At 46.5% G+C, this 21805-nt stretch overlaps 1 protein-coding gene across 2 annotated transcripts in view; it reads right to left on the reverse strand.

Annotated features, from left to right (window-relative positions):
- The window catches only part of Hel89B (histone acetyltransferase 1), a 328644-nt gene that overhangs the window by 47249 nt on the left and 259590 nt on the right, over positions 1-21805 (reverse strand). For both annotated transcript variants that reach the window (XM_055068322.2, XM_055068321.2), the window contains exons 28-29: positions 19422-19580; positions 3650-3787 (exon numbers count right to left, since the gene is read on the reverse strand). In XM_055068322.2, the coding sequence (XP_054924297.1) occupies positions 3650-3787; positions 19422-19580 (297 nt within the window). The remainder of the gene's footprint in view (positions 1-3649; positions 3788-19421; positions 19581-21805) is intronic.

Here is a 21805-nt window from a genome sequence, read left to right on the forward strand (position 1 = left end):
GCATCAATATTGTCGCAAACAAAGATTTAGTAGTTGGAGAAATTTAGGTAAATGCAGGACACGACTTGCGACTCGCCAGGGTCACGTAAGTGCTAGCCCGATGACGAAGGCACTCCTCATTGTAATTCTGTCACTAGTACTCAACCTTTCGTAATACAAAGATAATTGCATTGCTTTATGAAAGGGAAGAAAATGCTATTTGTCAAGTTCTATTCAACGTTTGAAAAAAAGGGGTACAATCACTGCCTTCTACCGGTGCTAACATATGGGGCAGAAACTTGGAGGTTGACAAAGAAGCTCGAGAACGATCGAGTTAAGGACCGCACCAAGAGAAAAATATTAAGTATAATGTTAAGAGACAGGAAGACAGTGCTGTGGATCAGAGAGCCAATATTCTGACATTAAGCAGGCCATATAATGCGTACGATGGATAACCGGTGGACCATTAGGGTTACAGAATGGGTGCCAAGAGAAGCAAAGCGCAGTCGAGGACGACAGAAAACTAGGCGAGGTCATGAAATTAGTAAATTTGCAGGCGCAAGTTGTAATCGGTTGGCGCAGGACAGGGGTAATTGTAGATCGCAGGGAGAGGCCTTCGTCCTGCAGTGGACATAAAACAGGCTGATGATGATGATGATTCAATGGTAAAAAAAAAAAAAGACTCGTTCACGTTACCTTCGAGAAAGGCGCAGGCAGTTGAAAGGTTTCGTTTTTGCTCAACTTTGCGGTGTATGCGCCTTCGTGTTTCACTAGTTTCATTATCGTGAAACTGCTGTGCTGGTTGTGCTGGCTCCCACAAAATGCAGGTAGCCGAGAGTTCGTCTATGTGATGTCGCAGGCAAAAGCAGCTGCAGAGGCGAATGCAACACTATGTCTTGGGTCAGTTTCTCCATGGCTGTGCGTTTGCATTTTGCACAGGCACCGTTTTACTTACAGATGGCTATAAAGGGTGGAGATGGCGTATGCCACGTCACCAGTCCCCCCCCCCTCAAAGGCAGGCATTTTGAATTGCGCTAAAGGTATCTGCACCCTTCAGACACACTATTTTCTCTTAAACAAAGTCTTTTCTTCGCACAGAACAAGCACTGCGAGGTTTCCAGAATGATATTTTAACAATCAATGTTGACTTATTTGCCTTTAGTGTCCCTTTAAGACTGCTACCCGCATTCCCTCTTAATTTGTTTACCGATAGCTTGCAACATTCTTGTTAAACAATGCTAGGAGAGTCCCAAGCAAGTGCAGCACCATGCATTATTGCCCAAAATTTGTGGGCATTAAATATTGTTAACAATTTTCTAGTATTCAATACACTGCTTCTTTCTTTCTTGAGTCGATAAAATAATCATTAGAAAACTGCTATTCAGTACATGCACACCTCTAGCAACTACAAATTTGTCATTTGTAACGAAAGCAGACCTTTTGTAAGTGAGAAGTCATGATGAGGTTCATCACACTACACAAAACAAGGGACAAAAGAAAAAAAATGGGAATGTAATGAGAACGCAACACTGTTACATTCTGCGTAACATTCTTGGTTTTCTGTCCCTTGTTTTGCATAATGTGCTAACCGAAGTGATATACTGATATACAGAAAATGACAATAGACTTCTGGACAATTATTCTATCAATGTTGTTCAACTTAATATTTTCCCTCAGTGTCCCTTTCAACATACGGATACTAAACTGTAAAATCCAAATGGACTGTTTTTAACGCTTATCCCCCTTCAATGTATACACAATTTAAACATAGTCCACACATTTTCCAAACTGAGGGCTGAAATAATGAGTAGGGGTGTGCAAATACTCGCATATCGCTGAATCGAATCGAATAGTGCACGTTCAAATAATTCAATTCACAAACCAAATATCTACTATTCGATCTTTAGAATATTCAATACGTTCGGTCCATAGACCCCGCGCAGTGCCACATGTGCCACGGAGCCCCACGTGCTAGACGTCGCCCAAGCGAGCGTTTAACTTCGTTTGCGGTGCAAAAAAAGGGCGCTGAGCGCGCTGCTGACGGGCCCCGCCAGCTGATGCGGCAGCGGACTTTGTCACCGCGAGCGCTCCCCGATGTCGGCCCGATGCGGGGGCATCGCACGCACGGCACCCGAATGCCACAACTCTCGCATTCTCAAAACGACGCTGCGTCAATCGGGTGCACCTCTGTCAGTACAAGGTTTGTCCGGGTAAACAGCACCAATCAAAAAAGATAACGCGATGTGGACAGAGGGAAGAGCAACAAAGGCCGTGCGCATTTCGAAAACTGTGAAAGCATATGTGATGACTGGGCTGATAAACACACCAAGCCTGTTGGACATGCAGTGACGAACTTCTTGCTACACAAACAGATGTCAATCTAACCCGCATGCGTGAACTCGGGACTGATCATTGCCGAGCTGGCTGTACGAAGATATCGGCGACAAGCATTTCCCGACGGCTTGCGGCCCATTACCACGTCGGCCAGCGGTGCATATTTGTCACGGAACACTGCCCAAGTCGTTAGGCCTAACAGCGCAGCTTCATCGGATGCCAACAACTAAAGTTGCAGTTTGGTGCTGAATCAACACAGATCTATTTGCAGCAGCTGCGCGACACTTGGCGAGCGAAAGAAACTGCTTCGCAAATGAAAGCGAGTGCATGGGTTGGAAACAAAACTGTTCATGGCCCTCTCTCATTCTGGACACTGTAGACACACATCGGTCTGTTTTTTGAAAACTATCTTTGGAATTACCAGAGGGCATTACAGAGTCCGTTGCCGGTTGCATGCATTTGTGTGGATGGCGGATGAACAAGAGGGGGGGGGGGGGGGGGGTCACGCAAGCTTGCCATGACATTCTAGATTTCAGAATCTTTGACATGTGGCAAATTGCGCTGCACCTAACAATTAAATGGCACAGATGGCCCCTGCTCTTTGCCATCGGCGCCAGCTACACACGGAGCGGTCATTGAGTCAGGTGATGCGCGAGGGCCTTTTCAGTGTCACATACATTGGCATTACGATAACACAAAAGCCTTAAAGTTGGAATTGCTCTTCTGTATCTTGGAGAAAAGCTGGAACGCGAAACCCTGTATGCCACAAATAAAACATTGCTACAGAACACAGGCCCACTATTAAACTGAGAACCTCATTGGTATTAACAACAGAACATCACTAATTCATTACTTTCAGAGTGAAAAAACAAACAAGAAACACTTTATTTAATTCAACATAAGTTATAATAAAAAAATAAAAGAAATGAGCTGTAATCAGTGCTGGCATACTAATTTGGTGGTCCCTTTAATAATAGTACACCATTCTGTCCATCTTGATTTCTGTGTACCTAGGTTACTGATAGCCTGCCAGATTCTTGTGCAATGCTAGGAGATTCCCAAGCATGTGCAGCACCATATTTACTTGGCCAAAATTTGCAAGCAATAAATATTATGAAACATTTTGATATTCTATATTCGGCATATATTTTCTTTTATTTGAATCAATATTCAATTCGAAATCTAGTGTTTGGTATTCCCACACCTCTAATAATAAGGTTTTACTGCACCAGAAAACTACCAGTGCCCACAACTGTTGGGCCACTACATTACTTCAGCTGCACAAAGTTGCCAAGTGACATGTCCAGCGGCCAGCAGAGTGTGCAGCCCTCCATACCTTGTACAACTGCTCCCTCTTGTGGTGGTCCGAGGCAAGTATGCAGATGGACTGTAGCGTTTTGCCCAAGCCCATGTCATCGCACAGAATTCCGTGCAGACTGTACTTGTTAAGGAATGCCAACCAGTTCACGCCCTCCTGGAAAAGAGACGATCAGCTGAAGAGAGGCCAAGGGCTTAGCACTCCAAGAACAGGACCACACGGTATAATAGCAACCACTAAAAGTGCTTTAGTAGACAGCATTTTCATTTTTGTAACTTCCCTTTTTTTTCGCCAGCCTTCCAGCAACAGCAACCTCAGAGAAATGAAAAGTTATTGGACATAACATCAATAAGAGCAACAAATACAAATGAACATTGTTATAATGAACTCTCATCTAACAAAAAAGCACAACCTTCGTTATATCTCATGTTTGTCCTAAGCATTTATTTGTTACATGGTAACATTCGTGACAAACACTATATTTGCTTTGTTATAGCATTCATAAGGTTCTGTGACGAAAAATAATTTACTCGAGTTCTTACGCAAAATATGAACACAGTGCTACTTATTTATTTATTTATTTATTGTCACGTATTTACACCGCCACGTGATGGCATTACAGTGGGAGTCGACGACACTGTACAAGATGACTTTCACAACCGAGTCAATACTGCCTGCGCATGTTTCATCTAGTGCAGTAGTGATCAAAGCTCACGGCACAAATGTGTACAGTACACATCAGGTGCACACAACGCTACAAATGTGTACAGTGCACTCCATGCGTAATGTACACATTTGTGCTGTACGTGTATGCACAGGGCTACAAAATAATCCACTGGGTGCCAGGATACAAATTTTGCCAGTGCTCTGTCAACGACTGCAGGGACAACAAGAGAGAAGATTACACTCCGCGACACATGCTTCCACCCACTGCACCAATATTACGCTGCTCAATGGTAAAGTTCTTGGTTGCAGGCTCGGACTATCCACCATAATTAAGGTTACTCAGGGAAGAGCTCTAGAAGGTTCTTGCGGTAAATGTGAATTAAATCTTGCCGCCAGGGCAATGACGCATATACAAAACACACGAAGCTGCATGTGGGCACCATGCACGCGCGGCCATTGCAGCAGCAGCCGTCCACGAAAGGTGGTGCGGCCGAAAGTGCGACTGCACAAACCGCAGGTGCACAGGAACGAACCTCATAACGACATCGAGGAAAAAAAGCTCATGACCAAAAGATTATCAATCGCAACCCAAGAGGAGAATGACATGCATCTGTGAACTGTGTCGATGTTACCCGGAGCCACAGCTGCGCGGCTGTCGCGGACGAACTGCAGGTATTGGAAAAAGGGTGTGCAAACCGTACACGAATACATATTTTTTTGTACTGAAACATTCAGGCCAGAATTTGGGGACTGCCACCCTTACACATGAATGTACAGTACTGCAACATTGCCACATGTCCTCAGACGAGTGGAATGCACTGTGCAAGAGCTTAAATATACCGAGAAAGCTGTAGTCATTCTAATGAATTTAATTTAGAGTCATAATATGGCCAGCCAAGAGTTAACTTCCAAAAACACTTATCACGTCCCGAAAGTTCCAATATGAAACAGGAGGACCAACTACGTAATGGGCATTTAAGTGTCCAATCTGTTTTGGACACCTTTCAAGCATAAACGAACAGATAGGCTCTAGTTTAAAAGCAACCCGTTAGACATAGAGTCTTTGTTTGGGCTAGTTCGTTCACCTTTGACAACTACTGATGATAAGAGGCACATGGAAATTGATGCGAACACTAACTTTGAGCTGTTGTATTCTAAGACCAGTTTATGGAGGTGCGTGAGTTCCTTCGTATTCGATTTCAAATTGAATAGTGAACGTTTGAATAATTCGGCTCGCAAATTGAGTATCTAATATTTTTGAAGATTTCTGAAATATTCAACTTTTTGAATATTGGAACCTTCGGTGAATGACCAGGCCGTGGTTGCTCGCGCGGTAAATTTTTGTCACAACTGCACCATTGGCCACACTGTCGAGCCTGTTAGGCCTAATCAGAGCAGTGGCGCTGGTGGGTGTCGGCGACTACTGTTATCTATTCATCTATTCACATCTATTCAGTTCCTCTATTCACAGCGGTCACGCAACCCTCAGAAAGTCGACAAACCGCCTCGCCAACGAAAGTGAGTGCAAGGGATGACCATTGCATGTTCACAGTCACCATCTTTGCAAAATAACGTACGGTGGCCCTCATTTCGAACGCCGCTCTCAGGTTATTTGTAGGCACAAAACGGCCTAGTTTCAATAGTTTGAGCGAACGGTCACAAGACTAGCTTTGCATTTAGATGGCAAGCTTGAAAATAATCATGTGACAGACCACTGGCCTCGGCTGCATGCGGACGGAAAGAAAGGGGGGGGGGAGGGATGTTACACAAACTTGCCGTAGGCCTCCCGATTGGACAGCTCTTTACCGGCGGCACCGATGACCATGCGGAGCAGTGCACATGCGGAGCATGGCATGATGCACATTCTCCGCTTCTGTCTGTTGCGCAGATTGGCCTTAACTCACTGAAACAACCTGTCAAAAATGGAAATAACCTTCCATTTTTTTGGAAGAAAACTGGAAAGCAGTACCTTCTATACAATAGATGACAGCCATTAGGCACATTATGGCCCACTATTAAACTGAAAACTCCATTGGTATTTAGGAAAACTTCGCTATTTCTTCAGCTTCAGGGGGGGGGGGGGGGGGAAGAACTTGATTCTATTTGACCGATATCCCATGGATAAAAAATATTTTCCAGACCTTTGTATACGAATCGAGTGGTCATCAGTGCAGACAAACTAATTTGGTGTTCCATTTAATAAGAGTACAGCATAATATGCATCTCGATTCATAGGTACTTAAATTACTGACAGCTAGCATGATTTTTGTTAAGTAATGTGATTAGCCTTCTGAGAATGTGCAGCACTGTTTCTTGCACAAAATTTTAAAGCATGTAACTATGTTAAATTTTCTGATATTTGATATTCGGCTTTTTTTTTTTCTTGCTTCCATTTTATATTCAATTCGAAATGCACTATTACATATTCACACACCCCTACCAGTTTACTGGAAGTTCTCCCCCGTGTATGTCAATTCTTTGGGGGCTATCCTCACATTATGCTGCATCATATTAAAGCTAGTGTAGCTAAACAATTACAGCATGCAAATCACCAGTTCTACTGATGTTCATAGCACGGCCTTTTTGACCTCACGGAGGCCATAGAAGCTTTCAGTGAATGTCAATCATGAAATCCCCTAGCCCATCAGACAAGCAGGCAACAAAAAACATCGAAGAAAGTACAGTATAATACACTATTAATGGGAACACTCAGGCACGTACCCAGGATTTATTTTCCGGGCGGGGGGACCAAAGTAACTTCTCTACGCAAATAAGGGGGGGAGGGAGGTACCTTTACTAGTACAAATGTGAATAATGCCTACTATTCACCATAACGATGCGTAAACCCAAAAAAGAGAATTGAAATAAGGTGTATCTCAAGTGTACGCCTGTGAGATACACCTACCTCTACTTGACAAACAAGGAACCACATCAAACGGACTCACGCATGACAGAAGCACAAGATGAACACTGCCAAGAACAAGTAAACAAGCGAAAGTGTAGAATAAACATTTCTAGTAGCATTTTTTTTTTTAATGAGCTCAAAGAATTATATATTTGTGGAACAATCACAGTTCTTTCGGATTCGTCGTTTACTGCTCTACCAATTTAAGTGCCAAAACTGACTCGTGTTGTTATTCTGGAAGTTGCGCAACGATGCGCGGTCGCCAGCCTTGTACACCTGCGTAGAGCGCAGGATGCTCCGGTTCCAGACGTACCGCGCCCACCGCGGAAGATTAGAAAAACACCCCCATTAGCACAGCAGAGAAGTGGCTACGTCAGGCGGCTCGACTGATAACTGTAGAAGCATCATTCCAAACATGAAATTATTCTCCACTTCCGAATGTGTTTTCTCTACTAACTTTTTACATAAAAATATGTTGATCAATAAATATTTTCACAAACAATTAAATTTGTTCATTATCACTTTTCCTTCCTGTTTGGCTGTTGCCTTGGCTATTTCTCCTCAGTAGATTGCTTAGTTTCTCAACTCCTTGCGACTCTTGTTTCCAGTTGCCAATTTTGCACGAAAATTGCTGTACAATTAGGGAAAAGCCACACAAGGAAACGGGTGACAGTCGTATTGCTTCTGGGTTTAACAATTATTGCAGGGTCTGATGGACGCTGTTTCACATTACTTTATTTTCCACCTTATCTAACCCATATCACAGGTACATGGTTCCAAGGATCTGCCAGCATCGCGGTGAGCCATCACTCGAGGAAATAATGAAACAAGAGGAAAAGCTAAACGCAACTGGCGTTTCCTCCGATCACAACTCGTTCTACGAGCATACAGACCAGCTGACTACGAACGGAATCCCTTTCCTGATCCCTGGATCAGTCTAAACAAAAAAGGTTGAACTAACGAAGCAACAGCAATGGGTGTGATCATTGATAGATGGTGACAACTGAACTCATCTGGAGTTAATCGCACGGGAACCAAATTGATGAGAAAACTGACCTTCACAGCCCAGGAGATGCCGATAACTACCGCCATCCAAAAAGAGTGAAAAAGGTGACAACCATTCCATTCAGTGAAGATGGAATGGCAGCGAGAGCTGACGAGAGTCAAAGCTCTCAAATGAAAAGCAAAGTGCTTCATCTCTGCCGCGAATCGGCCCAAAGGTAGTGCAATGCCAAGCCAACCCGCGGCAAGGTGAAGCAGGCGTTAAGCACGCCCCATATGTGGGTCGATCTTGAAGATTTCGAAGGGCGCATTACAGGTTCCCGAGCCCACCTGAAGTATGTGCCACTGAGCTTGAACATTTTCTGCACTATCACCAGGATCAGCCCACATGATGATTTTCTTCTGTTGACTGTTGACGGACGCCGAAAAAACTACGGAAGGTTAGTTGTATACAGCTTTCGCTGTAAAAGGTAGCAAAATAACCGCCGAATAGATTGATTTGTCAGCGCTTTAGGAATGTGTGTGAGGAGTGGTAGCATGGGCAGGGAAGGGGGGTATGCCACTTAATTTAGAGGGGCGGGGGGGCCCGGGCCCGGGAACACTACACAGGGTGTCTACCAAGTTGACATCTCCAAATTCCCCGAGTTTTCCAGGTTTTTCCCCCGAGTGCCTTTGCAAAATTCCCTTTGTGATGCAGAACTATGTTTTACTTCAAGACGGGGTGAAACCATATCGCCCAATGCTGTCACTTTCTAGTAAGCATATGAAAAAAATTTAAAAAGAAAACTTAATACTTAATAACTTCATTCCATGTTTTATTAAAACTTAATAAAACATGGAAGTTTCACTGAAATCAATCCACAAATAAAAAAAATTTTTCAAAAAGGGGTGTCCCCCCCTTAATCCAATTTGTATACTAAGGAGTAGTGGTTATGTTAATTCAAAAAGAGAATAGGAGGGAGGGGTTAGTAAAATGCACAGCAAATAAAATGTTTTTGAAAAACATTGCAAATCGAGTCGGACATTCTAAAATACGAATAAGCCAATCACGAGGACCACAAGGCAGAGTCGGTGGCATTGCTGACAGCAGCGAATTTTTTCAAAGAAGAACATGGCACCCAATGGCAAGAAGCTCAATAGCGAACACAGAAGCAGCTAGGTCTAGAAGTGGTGGCTATGGCTGCCAGCGGATCTGCGTACGAGAGCGCCGGTTCGAGGCGGCGAGGCAATAAAAATGGCAGCGGTGGTGACTTTGATTAATGCCGTTTTGGACTTGCGGTCATGGCAAAAAGTCAGGAAAATCGGACGGCGAAGGGTTCTTGCGTCCAAAGTTTCAAATGTTCTGATTCTATGGGGTACGTGGCGGTGCCGCGAAGCCATCCAAATTGTCGGGCATCCGGAAAGTCGGTCGTTGACTGTACACTGGCAACTTCTCCAGTCGACGACAGGGCGTCAAAGAGGATTCGTTAAGATTCTTGTCGGTCACTCGAGCCAGCATTACCGTGACATTCGACCGTTTCAATAAAATTACAGCTAATTTTCCCTGATAGAGGAACAAATTCCCCGAGTTTTCCCCGAGTTTTTCCAGACTACTCAATATCCCTGAGAATTCTTGGTGTTCCCAGTTGGTAGACACCCTGACTACAATAGTATTTTAAGACTGATCACAACTCGGTTCTGACACAAAAGGCTTGAACAATATTATTTTAAGATTACGACTAGGTAACGTGTCACTTCGAGCATTTCTGCTGAACCTATCTTGGTTTGAATACTGATCACTGTAATGGTGTGAAATATTGAAAACTTTGAGTATTCGACTCGAATATATGTAGTAGTACAGTTAAAGCTTGATATAACGAACTTTAATGTAAAGAATTCTCCATATAACGAAGTATTTACCTTTTCATAAACTCTTGTCCATAGAACACTATGTATTTAGAACATCAATATAACGAAGTCTGTTTATATAACATAACAAAATTTCACTGCTGCCACAAATGAATCCCGGCACTAAAATGGAAATTTCCGAGGACGCAGATGGTCAACTGATTGAATTACAAGTGGCTGCTTGGAAACCCACCTTGACCTTTGTAGGTCAGCATGGAAAGAATTGTAGGCATTACATCTTCAGCAGTAATATCCAAAAATACGAACAAGTTTGCTGTACTCGAAGGCATGGGGAAAGTGCAGGATTAGGTACACAGCAATGATAGGTTGTGAGCAACGTTTGTAAAAAATTAATTAAATTCAGTTGCCAATTGTTCTTTCGAGTCACCATATAGATCAATGTCAGGAAGCCTGGATTGCCGAGTGGTCCCTTTAATGACCAAATTCACCATTTTCCAGTTTTATATACAATATCGTAAGTGTGCTAACTTGTTCCTGGAGTACTTGTATTGAGTTCTGTAGTAACCGTTTTCTTTATTTCCTTCTTGCTTTCTATACCAATAATCCTTGACATGGGATAGTGCTAAGGCACTTTGCGTCATCCAAGGGCTTATCCGTGTTTGTAGTATTTTTTTTATCGGGTCTTTATTTAGCACTATGTATTGTGATATCGCATTATTCAAGCATTCATACATTTTGTTTGTATCTATGCCTTCCAATTAGAGGTGATCTGCCACGTGTGCAAAGAGTGGGTGTGGCACCATGTCAGCTGTCTTCCCGCGCATTCAGTGTTGGAGGTTGCGTAATCTCGAGTGTCTGTGACCCGTTGGAGCGGGAGGCCGGCGAAGCATTTGCCCCCCACTGCGAGTGTTTTTCACGATAGCGTCGTCACAGGGTGGGCGACGCTATCAGTCGCGGAAGCAGAGTGTACACGAAAGCGGCTTGCTTAATTCGTACTGCTGATGCGAAGATATCGTCGACGTGGCATGAAACCGTATCACTCGTCGCCGACTCCCAAATGCAACAAAGTGAATTGTTTTCTCATTTAAATTTGCTTTTTTCGATTGCCCAATAATTTGGAAAACTTTTCGGCCCCTTTCTGTAAAAACGAAATCGATCGGCGACCCTACTTATTTGCATAAGAGGCTGAATGTTAACACAACAAAATTTTGATATAACGAATCAAATTGCCGATTTTACAGACTTCACTATGTCGAGGTTTAACTGTATTCGATTCAATTAGAAAAACACTCTTACTATATGAAATACAGTTAAACATCAGTATAATAAATTTTGATGTAACGAAAGTCTCGATAGAACAAAGTATTTAACTTTTCATAACCTCCTGCCCATATAAAACCATGTACTTAGAACCTCAATATAGTCAACTCTCATTACAATGGACAGTGATAATCCGACAAGATATGTCCGTTTTATCCAAAGTCCTAAACACCTCACTTCCGAAACTTCGGTCGCGATGTGTAAAAAAATGAAAAAATTAAATTATGGGGTTTTACATGCCAAAACCACTTCCCAATTACGAGGCACGCCATAGTCGAGCACTCCGGAAATTTCGACCACCTGGAGTTCTTTAACGTGCACTTAAATCTAAGTACCACGGGTGTTTTCGCATTTCACCCCCATCGAAATGCGGCCGCCGTGGCCGGGATTCGATCCCAGGACCTTGTGCTCAGCAGCCTGAGGTTGCGATGTGTAACGTTATTGCAAAGAATGAGTAAAAAGTAAAAAGCAAACAAAAAATGTCGCAGTTTTGCCCAAAAGGGGAAGCATCTATTTTGATAGCAAATTACCGTATTTACTGGCATAATGATCACACTTTTTTGTCAAAGAAATTTACGCAAGTTCTGGGATGCGATAATTACGCAGGTTAAATTTTCTTCGAAAACAAACTTTTTTTTTTCATCCTGCATTCGCTGTGGGATGTCGCCGTAATGGTGTGGGACACTAAAACAAGAATGGCGGCCGGCGGAGTAAGCCGAACACACCCAACGCGATTTTTTTGTTCTCGTGAGTACATTACATGCATTGAGTGTGAGTGAGTGAAAAACTTTATCAGCTCTAGGTTCGCTGGTCTTCTGCGGTCTTCAGATGGCTTCGTCCATCTTCTTGCACAACGGTCGGTTGCCCTTAGTCCAGGGCTCTGCTGGATGCTGCTGCCAGTTGTGCTCGCCGAATCAGACCTTCTTGGTCGACCTGGTGATCGCTGGAGAGCACTCCCTCCCATTGCTCCGCACTCGGGTTTGGTATAACGGGTACCACGCCTATCTTCTGGCATGCCCACGTTATGTGATACAGCGTGGGTGTTTCGTGGCACCAGGGGCATTGTCATTGTATTGTGTGGGATAAATTTTGCCGAGTACGTTTAGGTTCAGTACGAGCCCGTTTGTATCTGCCTCCACGCGACAGAGTCCTCTCTGCTAAGGGGGTTGTGCGGTGGTGGATACCGCTTTCTGCAGCCCTTGTAGTAATTTAGTATCGCCGAATAGTCTTGGGGTACAGGTTCGGTCCTCTCGAGGTCCATAATAAGTGTACCCTCGAGCTATCCTGTCCGCCTCTCTTGGTTCCATGCCACTCCTGTGTGTCCCGGCGTCCATACTATCGTATGCCTAATTGGTTCTTCTTTTGTTTGTCGTTGTGTGTTGTGGTCTCCGGAGCGGAGTATGCGGAGCGCTCCGTGCCCTATTCTGCCGCGTAGGTAGTTGCGGCATGCCGTTTGTGAGTCTGTAAGGATTGTTAGAGACTGTTTAGACCGATATCCCTCCGCTGCTGCTAGAGCGATGGCCACTTCTTCAGCCTCGACTATCGTACAGCCTTGTAGTGATGTGCTGGTGATCTCGCGTAGGTTCGAATCAATCACCGTTGCTACCGCGTTGCTGTTGCTCTGCCCCGCTGCTCTGGCGTATGTGGTTGCGTCCACATATACCGTCGTTTCTTGGGGTGCTTGTGTCTTTTGTAGGTATTCAGCCCTCGCTTCTCTGCGTGCTTTGTGTAGGTTGGTATCCATGTTCCGGGGTATGGGTGCTACTTTTAGTGTGTTGCGATACTCGTCCGGAATTGTTTCGGTCCTCTGTATCTCTTGAAGTTGATCGGCGCAGCCTAGTTTCTTCAGGAGCTCCCTGCCAGATGGGGTCTGCTATAGTCTGCGCTGTTGGGAGACTAGTTGCGCCTCTTTCAATTCCTCGAATGTGTTGTGTAGTCCTAAGGCTAGGAGCTTTTCGGGTGAGGTGTTGTGGGGAAGGTGAAGTGCGGTTTTGTAGGCTTTGCGCAGAATCGCTCCGCCTGTTGTACCTCACTCTTGATGGGATTGTAGTATGGGAGGCTGTATGCCACTCGGCTGACGACCAGGCTTCTGACCAGCTTGAGTGTGTCCTCCTCTCGCATGCCGTGGCGTCTGTGTGAGATGCGCGTGATCATGCGGGCCACGTGCATTGAAACAGTTTCTTCCGTATCAGTAATGAATAATATCGTTAATATCGGCAAGCTTGTGGCAATAAGGTAGCCATGTCCACTTTGAGGGGACAGAAATGGAGATGTGGTGCGCTAAGCTGCCAGTGACAGAAGCTACTGGCACTGGGCGCACTTTGTCCGCATCACAGATCACTTTCAAGATGCGGCTAATACGGCGACCATGCCGTAAGCAGCCGCTGCCGGAGTAGAACCCCCTCTCCCTCGCCTCCCCCGTCCCTCGCGTGCGAAAGAAGACCGCGCACTTTCGCCCCACCTTCTTCTCTCGCGCACGATATTGAGCCACGATCGTTGGCTGGCTCTCGCAAGTCAGTTGTCAGCTTCTGTCGACACGGCAAAAGTCCGTTTTATACACCAGATTTTGACAAAAATTGCTGCTATTTTCGTCCGCTGTAGCCGACAGTTCGTTTTAAAGCAGGCTCTTAAAAGTGAGCTTCGTTGCATTAATAAAACTGGTAGAACAAACTAAGGCTGAAATATGGTCTGTTATAGCCGAAAGTCTGTTGTACGCGGGTCCGCTGTAACGAGCGTATACTGTATAACGAAGTGTGCTCACACCCGATATCAATCTAACAGAATGTCATTGCTGCCGCAGAGAAATGCCTAGACAATAAATGGAAACTTCCATGGACGCGACGGTCAACGGGTCGAATTACAAGGGGCTGCTTGCGAACGCATTTCTCAAATAGCACGCCCTCGTACTACCAAGAGTGTTCACCGAAGCGGAGCAGTGTCACATTCCGTATAAACTTCAAGTGCAATAAGACCCTATCATGCCCCATGCACTGTAGACCATGGGTGCGAGTGAAACCGTGAAAGGGTGAGCCGTCAAGGCTCGACCAGTGCCATCTTCCTGCAAGAGCAAGGAGGGAGGGGGGTAGGTTGGTGCGCATATCCTTTGCTAGTAAAGTCGTGGCTGCGCATGGCTTTTGGCGTAGCTCAGCACATACGCAGCCGGCGTGCCTACTTTTAGAAGTCATCTGCCACGGATGCGAAGACTGGGCATGCCAAGGTGGTATGGCATCGCATGCACCATCTTACCATGCATTTAGCACTGGACGTTGTGTAATCTGTTTCAGAGACGCATTGGAGTGAGAGGCAGACGAAGCATTCGCTGCTGGTGCTTTTCAAGATGGCGTCATCGCAAGGCGGGGACACTATTGGCCAAGGGGACGCAAAAGCATGGCTGGCTTCGCTTAATTCGTATTGCTTGCGTGAAGATATCGTCGACACAGCACGAAACCGTATCTCTCGTCGCCGACTCTCAAACTCAACAAAATTAATATTTCGCAGCCCTTCCTTGTAAGAAAAATCAATTGGCGACTGAACTTGCTTGCAGACAACGTCGAATTTCAATATATATGGAAATTTTGAGATAACAAAGCAAATTGCCAATTTTACCAACTTTTTTATATCAACGTTTAACTGTATTCGAACTCCTGAAAATTGCCGTTAAGTGTTTAAACCAGCTTCACCGCAGTACAGTCACTTATGTTTCAAGACAATAGAATGTATTGTGGTGAAGCACATCAAAAGTAACAAGGGGTTCCCGTCACGGGGCCCCTGCTGGTTGTCATGGTGCCCAGACACTTATCAGCGTGAGTAGCCCCACTGTGCTGCGTCTCCATGCACCTGGACAACACCAGCCGCCAGGTGGAAACCTCTGTGTCTGCTACTCATTTGGCTAAGTGTCTGGAAATACGGTTTTCAAAACTACAAATTTGACCAAATAGTAAGCTTGGCAATGTTTTTAGATCCTCATGCTAATAAAGAAATCGAGTACCACCAGGAACTTGATTATAAACCTGACTTTAGAAGAATGGAAAACCTCCAAACCCAGATATGTCCTCAACAACGAAAGCTTCTGAGGAGGCTCCTTACACAGCAGCGCTGCTGAACAACTGTGAAGTTCATCGACCAGCAGCAATCTTCATTTGCTTGTGGGGGCAATTTTAACTGCTACAAGCACAGGATGAAAAATATGTGTATGTTGAAATTTTCAGCCAGAAAGAAAATCTGTGCAAGTGGTAATGTAAGCATGGCGCAGACTGTTGCTTTGACTTGCAAAGAAATACCTGCCAATATCAGACACTAGCATGTTCAGTGAGCAGCTCTTTTCGGTGTCTGAAGGAACTGCGACATGCAGTACAGTGAAACCTTATTAAATCGTAGTTGGCCAGAGCTCAGAAAAAGTGCGTACCGAACGGTAGTACTGCTTAACCAAAGTAGTGTGAGATTGCCCACTTACCAGTTAAAAAAAAGGAACTCGGACAGAGCGTGATGAAAGGGCAAAAACATGCAGTATTTATTTAGGTTGCGCGACAAAAGTCTGATTTTAGTATGCTGCCGCGGTGTCCAAGCAGCGACGACAGTGGCCTCAAACTCCCTTAAGCTGCAAACCAGCTTTTCAGCCAGCCCCCTCTTCTCGGCCTACACTCCCACAAGACCAACACAATGCGCAGCATCTGCTACTATCGGGTCTGAATTGCTTGTGCTGTAGCTTTCCGTGTCGTCCTCATCACTGTCGCTAGGCGGCACTCCGGCAATAACAGAGGCAACAATGGTGAAAAGTCGAACCTCGTAGCCAACATCTCTTCGTAGTTGCAGCAGCGCTGCTGAGGAACTTCCTTGCATTCCAAATGCCACACACTGTAGTCAACGGTAGATCCCTGTCACGTGCCAGCACCGGATAGCACGGATGTCCAGTTTTCCTTTCACGCAGAGCACCCAGTTTTTGTCCTAGCTTGCACGATGCCACAACACAGACCACCATTGGCCAGCCACAACGCTCTCTGGCTCGGCGCCGAAAGGATGTGTAACAAGTATGTGACACCCCCTTGGACATAATCTTGGTTCGCCCGCCAAGCTCGGCGGCCTGCTATAGCTCGGCAGGCAACACTGATCACCCGCACCACAATAAACACCGACGAGCACGGCAGCTCGCCGGTCAGTAATCATTCAGCACCACTACGCTGCGGAGCGTCCGTCTATCGGAGGGTGCCAGAAGCCCTCCCTTGTTCACGACCCGGGGTGGATCGTGACACTGGCGACGAGGATGGGATCCTCGTGACACTCACGAAGATGGCGAGGAGTACCTACGGAGCATCCCACGCAGCCGCGAGCGGCGAAACACCGCCCCCCATTGCTGTCGCCATGCCGCTGTACGGAAGGCTCGAGCCGTTCGAGGGAGATGGGTCCGCCTGGCAAATTTACGAGGAGCAAGTCCATGTGTTCTTCCGGGCAAACAACACACCCGAGGTCAAACAGCGGGACATTTTCCTGGCCAGCTGCGGGACCCGCGTCTTCAGCCTCTTGCTCGACCTTCTCAAGCCAGCCACGCCGCACGTTAAGACGCTGGGTGAGCTGCTTGCCATACTGCGCTCGCATTTTAACCCAGCATCGTCCACACTAATGGAGCGTTTCCGCTTCAACAACCAGAGCCGCCGGGAAGGAGAGACCCTCGGGCAATTCGTTGCTGCGCTACGAGGGTTAGCGAGTGCCTGCGCCTTCGGGGACCAACTGGACTCGCTGCTCCGGGACCGTTTCGTCTGCGGAATCAACAACCCCGCCATGCAGACGTGACCCCTGGAGCTTCCCGACCCGTCGCTGGACGACGCCGTGAAGGCAGCGCTCGCAATGGAAGCTGCCGCCAAGGACGCCGGCGAGATTTCCCGTGTGACTGGCTCACCGTCGGCGGAAGCGGCGGTCAACAAGTTCGCGACAAAGGGCTGTACCTGCGGTCGCTGTGGTGGTGCCCACTCCCCTTCACAGTGCCAGTTTTCTCAAGCACAATGCTTTACGTGCGGGAAAACTGGGCACCTGGCACGTGTATGCCGAAGTGGGAGGACGAACAGCAAGCAGCAGCCTGATTCAAGCCCAGGTAAAACACAAGCCCACGGCCAGGGTAGCCGTCGCAAGGGTACGCGGCGGAGGCATGCGGCAGCAAGCTCAAGTTCTTCCTCGGCCAGGCTCCACGTCATGGCCGAAGACCCGCCGATTTTCGACATGTGGCACACAGGCTTTGTACCGTCGTCTGTGCCGCCATACATGCTGACCGTCGAAATCTGCGGGCACCCCATTTCCATGGAGCTGGACACGGGGGCCAGCGTGTCTGTAATGGCCGGGAAGCTCTTCAAGCGGACTTTCCCCGGCGTGTCCGTTGAGGCTTCGGGCGTGATGCTGCGCAGCTCCTCCGGGCAACTCTCCCAGGTCCAGGGTCAGGCACAGGTCAGCGTTCGTTTTGGCGACAGGGAGGCAACCCTTCCCCTTTACTTAACGAAAAGGTCGTCGCCGACGCTGCTGGGCCGAAACTGGATTCATGTACTGGGCATTCATCTGCCAGAGTACCCAAAAGCCAGCCTGCATGTTGTGCAGAGCTGTCAAGTCTGCCAGGAGCATCAGCGAGCCTCGCGTAATGTGGAAAGCACCCCCTGGCCGTTTTCACAGAGACCCTGGTCCCGCCTACTTGTGGATTTTGGGGGCTGTGGCGGTGGTGGCGGAGCAGCCTCCCTGCGCTTGGAGGACCTGCAGAGCCAGCTCGAGGAACAGCGGGAGCTGGCATCGGCACGGCTGCTGGAGCTGCAGCAGCTTCAGCTTGACCACAAGGAGGCCCTGAAGACGGTGGAGCGGCTGCGGATAGAGCTGCGGTCGCTGCCCGAGAGCCTGGTGGTGAGCACGGCAGAGTACAAGTGCCTGCGGAGCCAGTTCTCCGTGCTGTACAACGAGAGCATGCAACTCAAGACTCAGCTGGACGAGTGTCGCTCCTTGCTGTCGACAGCCAAAAACTCACACCTTCGCCACATTGAGCAGATGGAAAGCGAGGAGCTGGTTGTCCAGAAAAAGCTTCGCTCGGAGGTCATCCCCCTCGAGGACAACATCGCGCAGATTCGTCGAGAGTACGAGAATCTACGCATTGAGTTTGAGGCGTCGTCGGTGTCCAGCGAGCAGGCTCAGCCAATCAACCGGGAGATGCGGCACATTATAACGAGCCTGCAGAGCCGCAACAGGCAGCTCAAGAGCGAGGTCTCCCGCAGCAAGCGCAAGCTGCGCAAGGCTCAATCAGAGAAGCAGAAGCTGGCTGCTGACCAAGGGTGATTTCTTATCAAAAAGCTATAGAGAGAAGTTGGCCTAAAATATAAACAAATATTATTACAGAAATTTACTAAAATTAATAATTTCCACTTGGATACCACCATGAATTCTTCTAGCATTGCAATACTGATCATTAAGCATTATTTTTAGATGCCAGTGTCTCTCGTAACAGCCGTCACTTCAGAAAGCCCAATTCCAAAAACTACACCACACGAAAATACATCATTTTCTTGACATCTTAAAAACTACCTGTTGCACAGACAAACCATTTGCACATTTCAAATCACCATTTCGAAATGTTACCTAAGCAATGCAAGAACGAGAAGAAAGGGGGTTAACTGAGGGACACGATTATTATTAATCGTATTACGAGAAGCCAACAAACAAAGACATTAACGACAGCACAGGGGAAATTATTTCTACTTACTAATTGAAGTAAGGAAATTATAAATTAATGGCAATGGAAGTGGATGAAAAGCAACGCGCCCCAGGTGGGGAATGATCCCAAGTGTCCCATTACTTAGGCATTGAACATGTATGCGAAGACGTGGGATCGTTCCCCACCTGGGGCAAGTTGTTTTTTCATCCACTTCCATAGCCATTAATTTATAATTTGTTTATTTCAATTGGCAAGTACAAGTAATTTCCCCAATTGTTGGCTTCTCATGATCCCTAATTAGTGCAAGCTAGATGAAAATGCGCCAATAACCTGTTTCTTTCACTTCAGGTGAGAGGAATGCAAACCGGCCTTGCCTGTTGGTAGGAGCGCAGCTGTGCCCTGATGGGCACGCTCAGCTCGTAGTTGTCCGCATGCCGTGCGTTCATGAGCTGCTCCAGGAAGTGGCGCTCACTCGCTCGGCGCTCGCGCAAGTCAGCTGACAGGGACCCTCCTGCCTCGTCAATGGCCCCGCTCTGCAAGCAATGCCAAACGCTACAGTTAACCAAACTGTTACTGCCACTTTACATGAGGATTTCAATGAGGGCGTGCAAAGGTTTCGAATTTCTAATATAAATCGACAGTTCTCGCCCTTTTATTCACATTTGATTCGAGCGCAGAAAGAGCTTTTGCCGACTACGGGAGGAAAGAGCGAAGCAAGCGAACAGTCTTCCAAACAATTCCGCGGCAGGAGAGCCACTGTTGTTGTGCCGACCCCCAAATTTGTGAGTGAACGTGAAGAAATCAATTATACGCAATAGTTCCCAGTTGTTCAACCCGCACGTCTCGCCTTAAGCAGCCTACAAATTTTCTATCCAGAATTAAACAAATTTATTCGCTGTCTCAGCAATGCCACCATTAGAACGAGGTGCAGTACTGTACGTTTATGCACTTCACTCTTTCAAAGAGCACTACAGTTCTTCGTGCATCAGCTGAGGCGGTTTTTGTTCGTTGAATTACTGTCATTGTCGTAGTGCGCAAAGTACGGTCACGTTTGCTTTGTTGTCATTAACAAACTTTTCAAATGAGCTCCCCAAATAAAATATATACAGTAATACCTCGTTAAACCGTACCCACTTAAACAGTAGTTTCGTTTTAAAAGTAGTAAAGTCAAACCCCCACTCAGCGACAACTGAACATAACGTGTTTTGTATCCGCATAAACCGTACCAGCTTATTGCGTACGCATCGGTTAAAACATAGCGTTTCAACTTTTCGTCGCACAAACACAGCAGTGCGCCGTCTCTATCGGGCAGCCCGGCAGAACAACAAGCCTCAGCGATCGAAACAACGGCCTCCAAGTGCCCTGTGCGTTTTCGTGCGAAGCCACATCAACATCAACATCATTTTGACGCCGTGCCAAACAGCATTATGGCGTCGTGCAAGCGAGGACTCGCGTCGTTCCGAAGCTCGGATAAAAAAAAAGACGCCGGGTGCTCAGCCTAGAAAAAAAATTTGAAATCGTCCGTGCTATCGAACGTGACACGAAGAAGTCGGCGCTGGCACGCAACAGGGATCTGCTGTTGACTACAGCGTGTGGCATTTAGAATGCGAAGAAGTTGCTCGGCAGCGCTGCTGCGACCGCGAAGATATGTCGGCTACGAGGTTCGACTTTTCGCCATTGTTGCCTGTGTTGTTGCCGAAGTGTCGACTAGCGACAGTGATGAGGACGACACGGAAAGCGACAGCACGGGTGATTCAGGCCCGACAGTGGCATAAGCTGCGCGCTACGTCAGCCTCATGAATGCAATCGTCGCGACGAGAACAGGGGCGCGATAACGTAACTCTATTCCAAATGAAAAGTATTCCAAACTCCGGCACCCGGCAATGAAAAAGGCGCTCCCGGGACTTCCGCAGCACTACTGCGCACATGCACGGAGAATACGTAACGCCAATGAGAAATCTGCCATGCAAGTGTTGGCCGAGAAGAGGGTTCTGGCAGAAAAAGTGGCTCGCAGCTTCGGTTAGTTTGAGGCTGCCTTCATCACAGCTGGGCCGCTGCGGCATCAAACGAAAATAGCACTTTTGTCGCGTGAAGTGAATAAATACTGCACGTTTTTTTCCCCTTTCATCGCATTCTCTCTGAGTTCCATTTTCGACAGGTAAGTGGGTGATCTCATGCTATTTCGGTTAAACAGTACTACCGTTTAGTACGTACTTTTTCCGAGCTCCGGCCAACTACGGTTTAACGAGGTTTCACTGTATGCATTTTGTTGGAAAACATAGGAGTTTGTATATTTTACTTTGTTTAGGCATTTATGCCGCTCAGATTTTTCATGCTGAAGGACACTTGCAAATAACTTTTGCCCCGGCCAACATTTTAATGTATTTTTTTTTCTGCCACATTTACCAGCCATCGTACAACCGTACAGTATATGCTTGAAATGGCCAAAAACGTTGTGAAACTGAAACCGTGTCATGAAATTACTTCATTATATTGAAAAAAAGAAATATACACTTTTTTTGGTCAAACTCAGATTGGGAAATTAAAACAGTTGCCTACAGAGTAAGTTTCATTACATCGAGGTATGACTGTATAACGATTCGTTCATCCCAAGAGCCTCCAATAATTAGAACCACCTCCCCGCCACCCCCACTGCTATAGTAAGTCCTAAACGCTTCAAGTCGGCTGTCCATGCACATATTGTTCTTGGCCCTTTCTTTTTAATGCCTTCGGGTGATTGAGAGCAACAAAATAAACA

Source organism: Dermacentor andersoni, chromosome 8 (assembly GCF_023375885.2).
Source record: "Dermacentor andersoni chromosome 8, qqDerAnde1_hic_scaffold, whole genome shotgun sequence".
NCBI lineage: Eukaryota > Metazoa > Arthropoda > Arachnida > Ixodida > Ixodidae > Dermacentor > Dermacentor andersoni.